Source organism: Centroberyx gerrardi, chromosome 9 (assembly GCF_048128805.1).
Source record: "Centroberyx gerrardi isolate f3 chromosome 9, fCenGer3.hap1.cur.20231027, whole genome shotgun sequence".
NCBI classification, from domain to species: domain Eukaryota; kingdom Metazoa; phylum Chordata; class Actinopteri; order Beryciformes; family Berycidae; genus Centroberyx; species Centroberyx gerrardi.
The window spans coordinates 473,819-484,657 of NC_136005.1; the positions used below are offsets into that span (position 1 = coordinate 473,819).

At 46.4% G+C, this 10,839-nt stretch overlaps 1 protein-coding gene across 2 annotated transcripts; it reads left to right on the forward strand.

Annotated features, from left to right (window-relative positions):
* Positions 1 to 2,501: 2,501 nt before the first annotated feature.
* On the forward strand, positions 2,502 to 10,835 carry misp (mitotic spindle positioning). 2 transcript variants are annotated; one of them, XM_078285812.1, is made up of 5 exons: positions 2,502 to 2,587; positions 5,272 to 7,651; positions 8,433 to 8,743; positions 10,358 to 10,396; positions 10,720 to 10,835. In XM_078285812.1, the coding sequence occupies exons 2-5, from the start codon at positions 5,407 to 5,409 to the stop codon at positions 10,807 to 10,809; spliced, it is 2,685 nt and encodes an 894-aa protein (XP_078141938.1). In that variant the 5' UTR covers positions 2,502 to 2,587; positions 5,272 to 5,406; the 3' UTR covers positions 10,810 to 10,835. The 2 variants fall into 2 exon arrangements, with proteins under 2 accessions (XP_078141938.1, XP_078141939.1); XM_078285813.1 differs by lacking the exon at positions 2,502 to 2,587 and adding an exon at positions 3,818 to 4,009.
* The last annotated feature ends 4 nt before the right edge of the window (positions 10,836 to 10,839 follow it).

Sequence of the window (10,839 nt, forward strand, 5' to 3'; positions counted from 1 at the left end):
ACTGCTACATATACTGCAACATGTACTGCAACATGTACTGCAACATGTACTGCAATATGTACTGCAACATGTACTGCTACATATACTGCAACATGTACTGCAACATGTACTGCAACATGTACTGCAATATGTACTGCAACATATACTGCAACATATACTGCAACATGTACTGCAACATGTACTGCAATATGTACTGCAACATGTACTGCTACATATACTGCAACATATACTGCAACATGTACTGCAATATGTACTGCAACATATACTGCAACATATACTGCAACATGTACTGCAACATGTACTGCAATATGTACTGCAACATGTACTGCAACATGTACTGCAATGAGAACCTGAGCTTAGCTTCAGTGTTTTTCAGTATTTCTTGTCTTTGTGCAGCAGAAACAAAATTAAATCCACAACAAGCTGCTGGATCAACTCAGTAAAACATGAAATAACTTCATCATCTGTCATTTCTATGTTGAATATGACAGAATCAGAAATAAGAATAAGAAAAAAAAATATTTTATCCACTTCCTTGTATCTATTTATCAGTCTGTCTGTCTGTCTGTCTGTCTGTCTGTCTGTCTCTCTCTCTCTCTCTCTCTCTCTCTCTCGCTCTCTCTCTCTCTCTCTCTCTCTCTCTCCAGTCTTGGTGTTGATTGGTTCCTGCTGACTGTGGGTCTGACAGAGAGACATCAGCATCAACACCAATACACATCCAGTCAGAACCAGTCAGACCAGTCAGATCCAAACAGTCAGAACCAGTCAGATCCAGTCAGAACCACATAGATCCAGTCAGATCCAGTCAAATCTAGTCAGAACAGTCAGAACCAGTCAGACCAGTCAGACCAGTCAGACCAGTCAGACCAGTCAGTTCCAGTGAGAACCAGCAGGATGTTCCGGTACACTCCTCCCTGGCAGGTTCTCTGTCACAGTCTGGATCACGACACCAAGGTAAGAGAACCGTTTCCTCTCCAAACCACTTTTTAAACCAGATGATGGAACTTTCTGTCCGGCTGTTTAAAATGAGACTGACACAGCAGTCCAGAACAGACCGACACCTGCTGCAGGACAACAGACTGAGTCATGTTGAACTCTGGTGGAAATGGTTCAGTGTTGTGTTTGCATCATGTGACCAGCAGAGGGCAGCAGAAGAGTCTCTGTACAACATCAGCGCTGTAATGAGCAGCCGACGGCCCGGACGGGACGGCTGTCCCCGCTCCGCCGCAGCAGGCGAAGCGTCGGCAGACTCTGACCTTTACACTTTGGATCAAATGTTTTAGTGTGACATAAACTGTGTAGTCTGTATAAAGTCTCTCTAATCTATAAAACTTTATAAACCAACCACAGCATGCCGCCTGTAATCCACGACTGCAGATTAGAAATGAATCAAACAATAAGCTCCGTAACGCAGACGGCCTCTGTAGGAGAACATCGGCTCCTGGAGGTTTGGGGAAACACTGCCAGAGTGTTTCTGGCTTCACTGGAAATCCTTAAGTCTGTCAGAAGAAACCAGCAGGCGTCTGGATCCAGCGACATGACTCAGGTCCTCCATCTCTGACCTCTCAGACCTTCTGGATCTCTTAGATGTTCTATAGTCTGGGTTGAAGCTGCCCTCGTGTGTGTGTGTGTGTGCGTGTGTGTGTGTGTGTGTGTGTGATTTAGTCTTCCTTGTCTACGTTGTTTTTTTGTTTTTTTCTTTTGTGCAGCCATTTGTGAGTGATGGAGATTTTAAATGTCCTTCATAAAAAAAACTCACTTTGAGTGAACATAACTTCAAATTCTACAAATATTTAACATTAGATTACATTAAATTACATTACATTACAATAGATTAGATTACATTACATTAGCTCAGGTAAAGTGAAGCTTTATTGATCCTGGGGAGAAATTGCGTCGCTGCAGCAGGATACAGCAAAGAAAAATATAGAAAGAATATAGAAGAACAGAGCAAATGATATAAAGTCAATGTAACTGACTGAGTAAAAACATCTGAATGAAAAAACAGCATGAACGATGAAAGTGAAGACCAGTAGAACATACTGAGAAAAGGAAATATGAGTGAAAAATATGAAAATAAGCATGAAAATATACAATGTAAGAAAACAAAAGAAAAAAGATACATGTGATGTTAACAGTCAGTGTGTTGGATGTGGATTATATTGGATTATTATATCTTGTATCTGATGTGACCCTGCAGAGACAGACTGAGGCAGTTTTATTCTCTTCATACTAAACAGAAGATGTTTGATGTTGCTTTGTGAAGGAAAACCAAACAGACAGAGAGCTCAGCGGTTTAATAACACTCAAGTCGAAGAGAGCCTGTGTGTGTGTGTGTGTGTGTGTGTGTGTGTGTGTGCGTGTGTGTGTGTGTGTGGTGGGAGGGCCTGTCTGCTGGTGGGTGGAGGCTCAGATGAAATGATAGAGGTGAACTTTGTCACATCAGTCAGTCGTTCAGTCAGTCAGTTGGTTCAGTTTATTCAGTCATTCAGTCAGTCAGTTGTTCAGTCAGTTGTTCAGTCAGTTGTTCAGCCTGGTTCAGCCTGGTTGGTTCGGTGTGAAGCCTCAGACAGAAAGCGGCTCACAGGTAGGATTATTATTATTATTTCAACTTTCTTTTCTGTCTGTGAACACGACAGAGAGCAGGCAGCTGAACTCTCCTGTGTTCGTTCAGTTCAATGTAACAGTCTGAGACCACATGGCTTCATGACACCAGGACCTGTCCGGTCTGGTCCGGTCCGGTCTAACAGTCTGAGACCACATGGCTTCATGACACCAGGATCTGTCCGGTCCGGTCCGGTCTAACAGTCTGAGCCCACATGGCTTCATGACACCAGGATCTGTCCGATCCGGTCCGGTCTAACAGTCTGAGACCACATGGCTTCATGACACCAGGATCTGTCCGATCCGGTCCGGTCTAACAGTCTGAGACCACATGGCTTCATGACACCAGGATCTGTCCGGTCCGGTCTGGAGCAGCTGCAGATCTCAGACTCGTTCTGAAGGAGGTTCATGAGCAGAGAGACTGGAAGCTGCTCTGTTTTTATCGGAGTCGGTCGGCAGGTTTTACTTTCATTGTTGGTTCAGTTTGAAAAGGTTTTCGGTCTCATTGGATTAGCTGGTGAGTTAAAGATATATATATAGATATATATATATATATTCTGTTCTGTGTTCATCCTGTTAGATTCAGTTCAGACTGTGACCTCTGACCTTTGACCTCCTTACTGCTGGTTGTTTATGATGTGGATGATGTAGGAACTGCTCAGTGGACGCACACACACACAGAGAGCGGTGAACAGGCTTCATATCTCCGGTCTCACACAGATGACTCCTCTCCTCTCAGCCAATCAGCTGACAGCAGAGGACTGAGTTCCAGGAAGTGTTGGTTATCAGAGCAGAGCAGACAGACAGACAGAAAGCTGTGTATCAAAATTGTCCAATTTAGTCAACTAAAGGACTTCAGTACTCTTCTTTAAAAAGTGCCATCGTTTGGTTTAATGTTGAGCTGTCAGTCATTTAGTCAGAGCAGGTGTCACTCTCCTCAGCTGATGAATCTCATTTTGGAAGGAAACCAAATGAAAGACTTTGTCAATGCAGTGAAAGAAACAAGAGGAGAGTGTGTTGATGTTGAGCTTGGATCTGAAAGCTGTTCTCCTCTCGGCCTCGACTCCTGACTGAGTAATCAAAGCAAGTTGAGCTTCTGTAATTAAAACAGAACAGACTGACAGATGTGTTTCATGCCATTTAACCCAGGGGAGTTTTACTATGTTTTGTAGAGACTGAAGCTAAACAGTGGGAACTCTTAACATGGCTGACTAACCCTAACTGCAGACCTCCACCATCCTGCAACATTATAAAGGACTTTCTTAGACTCATTTTCACATTTTCACATGTTTTCAGGTAATGCTTTTCACAGGATGGGAGTGGCAACACTTCTGAGGCAACAGGTACAAAGTCTACCTTCGCAAAATGAAGACATAAGTTCATTTTAGTGGAGTTGGTCTTTGAGGTGTGTTGCAGGAAGTCCCAGGGATCCAGTACTACCATGACTGTCTGTCTGACTGTCTGACTGTCTGTCTGACTGTCTGTCTGTCTGTCTGTCTGTCTGTCTGTCTGTCTGACTGTCTGTCTGTCTGTCTGTCTGTCTGTCTGTCTGTCTGTCTGTCTGACTGTCTGACTGTCTGTCTGTCTGTCTGTCTGTCTGTCTGTCTGTCTGACTGTCTGACTGTCTGTCTGTCTGTCTGTCTGTCTGTCTGTCTGACTGTCTGTCTGTCTGTCTGACTGTCTGTCTGTCTCCCTGTATGTCTCCCTGTCTGTCTCCCTGTCTGTCTGTCTGTCTGTCTGAGTGTCTGTCTGTCTGACTGTCTCCCTGTCGGTCTCCCTGTCTGTCTGTTAGTAATGATCACAGTGTACAGTACCTGTCGTTTCTTTCCCATCCTGGCATTCTTTAGCTTTATGGCAGATGTTGTAAATGTCCTGTAATCTCTGGTATCACTGGTATCTGTGGCGTTGATCCTCTGATAAACTTTATTGACCAATCATGTTCGCATTCCTGAGACTCCACCCTCATTCATAAGGCTGGATGGTTTTCCCTTACTTCACATTTCCGCTAAACCGTAAAATGTCTTGCATAACCAATATCTCTTTAGATGACGATGTTATTCACTTATAAGGCATCCCAACTGATATTTCCGCCTGTATCTGTATCATTAACTATGGTAAAGTACTGTCAGTCAGCATGCTACCAGCTTACAGTACATAGTACAGTGTTTCCTCAGTAGTTCCTCAGCAGCAGTGTGGTGCCACAGCAATAACACTCCCGCCACTGCTAGAGATTATGTGAAATGAAAACAACAGTGTCACCACCAAAGTTCCCTCTAAAGCACCAACTGTAGTCTTAATGCTCCGAATGAATGTTTCATTACGATGAATTGTCTGAAGAACAATGTTTTCTCAGAGGATCGGGGTTCAAACCCCCCACTATACTGAAGAGTCCTTGAGCAAGACACTGAATCCCTACCAGCTCCAGACCCTGACCTCTGACCTCTGACCTCCCTGTGGGAAGGGGCAAGAGGAAATATTATTTCCCTACAGAGAGCAATAGAGGAGCTTACTATTATTATTAAATCCAGAACAGAGCATAATGTGGACCCAGAGCCCTAGCAGCACTGCTACAGAACAGAACAGAGGAGAACACAGAACAAAGGAACCGTAACCTGATGCTGTTGTTTCCATAGATACTAACCTCTCTCCTCTTCCTGATGCTTCCAGAGACTGTCGGTTGCAGTGGGTGACTGTCAGGATGTGCTGACCCAGCAGGGTTTCCCAACATCGAGTTGTGTTCGCCGGCTTCGTGCTTCAGAGCCTCCGCCGTCCACCCAGGGTCCCGCTGTGCTCCCAGCAGCCATGGACAGCAGCCCGAGGAAGTGGGTGCTGCAGCCGCTGTCTCCCAGGCTCGACCCCTCGGACCTCCGCACCATGCTCAGCCCCGCTCGCAGCAAACCCCCCGACCTGGAGCCCAGCTGGAGCGCTTCCGCCTTCACCGCCGACAGCATCTCGGTCACCCGTACCCAGTCCTCGGTGGTGGTGTCCTCCCAGCAGGGCGAGGTGTCCGGGGACGTGGTGGTGCAGGCCAGGCAGGTGGCGGTGTCAGAGGAAGGAGGGAGTACCGGTGACGAGTGGCAGCCCAGTAGCCCCAGTAACCCCAGCAGTCCCTGCAGCAGCTCAGGCTCCCACTGTGGCTTTTACTCCTTTGTAGATGATCCGGCGAGTCCCGAGGCAGAGCTGAACGAAGCGTGGATGGTCTCTCCACAGAGGCAGGCTCAGCTGGCCACCCTCAAGGAGGAGAATGGCTTCAAACTGCAGACGTATTCCAGCGGCAGGAAGCCAGAGAGTCTGTTTCAGGAGAGCAACGGAGAATCGTACAAGGTGGATACGAACAACGGTATCAAAGTAGTTGAGGAAGAACAGGAGCAGCAGCTTCGGAAGGAGATCATTCGCAGCCAAGCACCAAAGAAGAACCCTATATTGAAGAAGCAGTGGAGTACACTGGAGAACCTGGATCTGAGCAGCCCTCCTAACAAGCTGATAGAGGGGTTCAGTCTGTCCTATGGGCCAATCAGCTCCAAGCCAGAGCCAACCCCTCCTGCCGAGCCAGGGGCCATCGACAAGGAGCAGATCAACTTCAGTGCAGCTCGGGAGCAATTCCTGAAGATGGAGCAGACCAGGCTAGATGCGCTCCTCAATCCTCCCAGTTCTCCAAAAACACTGACCAGATCTCTGCAGCCAGACGCTGATGTGTTTTCATCCAGGCAGGTAGAGACGGACGACACAGTGGAGCCGCCGAGCCAAGGTGCAACACCGTTCAAACAGCAGGATGAAGACGAGGCTCACACAGGGAGAAAGGTGACAGTGTACCGTACTGAGGAGAGATTAACCAGGCAAAGCAGTGTGTTTGATGACCTGGACTCTGGCCTGGAGGAGGTGTCAGCGGAGGCAGGCGGTGGCTACACCAGTGATGGAAGCACATCCAATGACAACATCCAGCAGGGAAGCAGGGACACCAAGTCCGTGAGCGAATACGAGACACCGATCGAAAGGGAGATCCGGATGACTCAGGAGCGTGAGGAGAACCTCCGACGTTTACGAGGCCTGAAGCACAGCGACAGCAGGGCAGAGATGGTGGAGATCAAGACCAAGACTTTGCTGTCACCGCTAACGCCTGTCAAGGCCAAAGAGAAGAACCGAGTGAGCTTCCTCATCCAGCGGGAGATCCAGAAGGAGAGCCAGAGGGAGGAGGACCTTCAGCAGCAGGGCAGGATCCTGGGACGATACAGCCAAGGTTCTCCCCAGGAACTGGTGGAGCGAAAGAGGGTCTTTGAGACACCCGACAAATCCAGCACAGAAGACAACGAGAGGACAGATGGAAGGTCTTGGTCTGAGTCTGGAATGAGCAACAACTCAGATGCTGAAGGCTTTCCCTCCCCTTGCTGCCCTCACCGACACCCTGAGGAAACAGAGTTGTACATCAGCCAAATGAACTCAGCTCCCATCTCCATGACTCTGAGGGGCTCGGAGGTCCAGGACCTCAGCAGAGTTCTTCCTAGAGGTTTCCCAGAGGATCGAGTCAGGCTGAGAGGTGCTGAAGCCCAGATGCTGGCAAAGCCTCAGGTCACAGTGGTTGACAGAGCAACCAGTACCAATGAAATAGTTAGCGAGTCTCCATCATTGGAGGGGAAGAAGGATCCTGTTCCAAGTAGAGCTCTCTCTGGCAAAAATACTTCATCTTCATCATCTTCCCACTCCTCCTCCCCCTCCTCCCCAACACCGACTGACTCTGTCATGCTAACGGCTCAACGGGACGCGACTGCACCTCCATCCTGGAGGGAGAACCTGGAATCCACCGGTCTGCAGTCCAGAAGACACGGAACTCCAGACCTCATTCAGAAGGAGATTGAGGAGGATCTGAGACGGGAGCAGGAGCTCCGGGAGCTGAGGGAGTCCAGAGAGGAAAACCTGGACAGAACCTCCTCTCAGACTGAAAGCCTGCAGACGGATCCGCCTCTCTTCTCTCCAGCTCCTCTGGTGGAACAGGCAAACAAGATGGCTGTCAGTCAGTTTTACCCGACCGCCACTCCAGCACCAAAAACAGGTAGGAGTTTCCACTGTGTTCCTTACATTTCAGGTTAGGAATGTTACTTGCCCATGTTACAGGAAAACTGTGTCTGATGACTGTAACCTATAAGTTGTTTTCATGTTTGATGCTGACTAGAATAGAACGAAAGATCTCATTCACTGAAAGCTCACATTTTCTCAGACAAGGTGTTTAATTGCTTGGCTTGTTTCTGCTGGCTTTCATAAACTGGAGGGAATGAGTAACTTAATGAGAACAGGACTAAAGTCCAGGTGTTGTAGACCAGGATGAGGAGCTGCAATGATTAACCACTGGGGCAAAGAATGACAGTGCAAAAGTAAAAGAATTGATGGTAGTTTTTAAGGATAATAAGTTAGTTTGCTTGGTTGACAAAATTAAACTTCTTTTTACAGACTGGATCCTCTAGATTTTGGAGATATTCAATGATAATCTTATTTTTTTTTCTAAATGAAGACATAGTATTTTGGAAATTAACTATTCAAGGATTAATTGTAATTAATTATAATTACAATTCATCAATTACAATTGTTGGCAATTGTTAATTGCCAATTGTACTTCCATTCCACTGTTAAAGAAATATATGAGGTTAAACTTTAATGTTATGATGCAGAAATGAATGCATTGCTGCTGAAGGGAGAACACTGTATACAGAGCCACGGGGTCAGAGGTCAGAGGTCAGAGGTCAGAGCTGCAGGGCGTCCTGAACACCACCAACAGTAAGATGTAACAGAATATTATCACTCATAATTCTACTTGTATTTCAACTCTTATCTTTCAGATAGAAGCAGCGGTCTGTCGCCGCCCCCCCCTCGCCCCGCTGCCCGGCTGCCCTCCTTCTCCTTCATCACCGCTCAACCCTGGACCCCCCCTCCTTCCTCCTCCTCTTCCTCTCCTCTCCCCCTCTCCTCCTCCTTTCTCCCCTCCTCTTCCTCCCTCCCCCCCTCCTCCTCCTCCTCCTCCCTCTCTCCCTCCTCTCTCCCCCCCTCCTCCTCCCTCCCCTCCTACCCCCCCCCTCAGAAAGGCCTGACGGAGACGCTGCTGGAGGATTTTGAGGAGCGGAGAGTTAAACTGAAGCTGGAGGAGAGTTCGGTAAGTAAAGAGAACATGAAGAAACCAGGAGCTTCAGGATCTGCTGGATCAGTAGATTTAAACATCAGATCCAGTCTGACCTCTCCTGTTTTCCATCACTGCAGATGGTTTTCCAACTGTAGGAGATATTTAGGAGATATTTGATATTTTCCCTTCGTCTTAGTTGTTTTTCACAGTAAATATTCTGAAACAAACTCATATTAGGAGTTCCTCCAGTAAAGAAGAGAGCAGAAGTTTAAATCTAGCTTTAATTTCTGTTTCATGTTCCAGACTGTAGCTGGAGGAAGAGTCTGGTTTGTCTGTTGGCTTGACTGGGTTGATTGACAGGGGGCGGGGCCTAATGCAACCACAGAGAATGTTAGCTATTGGTTGAAAGATTTATTTTGGAAAGGAAAAAGAAGAAATCAAACGTAGTGAAGTGATATCTGACAGCAAGCAGAAAGGAAATGAATGAAACTTTGTGTTTTCTGCCATTTGGAAGAGAATGGGAGTGAACGAGCTGAGAGGTTTGGAAACACTGATTTAAAAATATCTTTAATCTTGTTCCATGCATATAAAACAGTCAGGATTAACACTAAAGGGATGGAAAATGTAAAAATACATACACACGCTTATTGAAAGGGTTCTGATTATACCAGACAATGGTTCTTTAGGCTTGTACCATGGTAGAACCTTTCATGGTGTAAAGAACCCTTTTAGAAAGGTTCTCTGTATGATGTTTGTTCAGATTAACTGAGCTGACTCTTCTCAAGCTACAACTCAGAGTGTTTTGGAGTAGAGACTAGGGCTAAAGACAAGACAGTTTACTGTGTCACAGGAACCAAATCCACCTTATCACACTATTCACTTTTACTGAGAACGTTACTGAATGGATCTACAGCCACACCACAACAAGCTGACTCAGCTGCTCTCTGCTTCTAGCTGCTTCTACAGATTTACACTTTATTAACTAACACACAGTTCTACAGATTTACACTTTATTAACTAACACACAGTTCTACAGATTTACACTTTATTAACTAACACACAGTTCTACAGATTTACACTTTATTAACTAACACACAGTTCTACAGATTTACACTTTATTAACTAACACACAGTTCTACAGATTTACACTTTATTAACTAACACACAGTTCTACATGTTCCTCCATCATGGAGACGCAGCTGCTGGGAGCAGTTCAACTCTAAAACCTGTATAGCACCATGCTCAAATGTTCTACACAGAACCTTTATGGTGCTGTAAAGAACCCTTTATGAACACATGAAATGCTCCAAAACAGCAGTATGAGCCACTCTGGGTTCTTTATTCTGATTTGCCTGTTTTTTACTTTAATAAATCACAAGGTTGTTTGAGTCATTATGGTTGGATATAGAACCACTATCATAACCAAAGAACCCTTGAGGAACCCTTGTTTTTCTGGGTGCAGGGTCTCTGTGTCCTGGATCATTCTTTTGAACAAGTCCTTTAGTTTTCACTGATCAATATGATCAATAGGTTTGAGGTCCGGAGGGAGAAAATGTTCTCCAGAAGTGTGAACCAAGACAAGAGAACCCAGTTCTCTGTTCCTCTGTAGGTTTCAGGTTTTCAGACGTTTCCCTCTGCTCTCTCCAGTACGCAGGAATCCAGCCGGTCGACGACGTGAACAACGAGGTACGTCTCTCCTACCTGCTCACACCTTCAGTTTCCTGACTGAAGATGTCAGTCAGTGTTCAGTATGATGTCTGATATGACTGTTAACTGTGTACCTGAACATTATAACTAACATCACTACATGTTATGTGACAGCGGGTCTGCAGCTTATTAACTGAAAGCTCATATGTGCATCAGGACTGGAAGACGTCTCCAGGCTTTTTGCATAAGACCCAAACTTTTACAGACCTGGGAATGATCAGATTCATGTTCCCTGCTTTTCCAAACCTTGCAGACCAGTTTGCTGTTTGTTCTCCAGAACCAGATCTGTTTCTCTGTTCCAGGTGTTGGAGGCCACTCGTGTCACCAGGCATAAAAACAAGCGCGCCCTCCGTTGGGAGGCCGGCATGTTCGCCAACCAGGAGAACCAGTGAGGTGGGGGCTGCGGGGGGCAGCAGGGGGGT

Bases quoted from the DNA above. Each gene is read 5' to 3' on its own strand.
- misp (XM_078285812.1), top strand. From the start codon at position 5,407: ATGGACAGCAGCCCGAGGAAGTGGGTGCTGCAGCCGCTGTCTCCCAGG. The intron at 7,652-8,432 runs GTAGGAGTTTCC...CTTATCTTTCAG, and splicing joins CACTCCAGCACCAAAAACAG to ATAGAAGCAGCGGTCTGTCG. The intron at 8,744-10,357 runs GTAAGTAAAGAG...TGCTCTCTCCAG, and splicing joins TGAAGCTGGAGGAGAGTTCG to TACGCAGGAATCCAGCCGGT.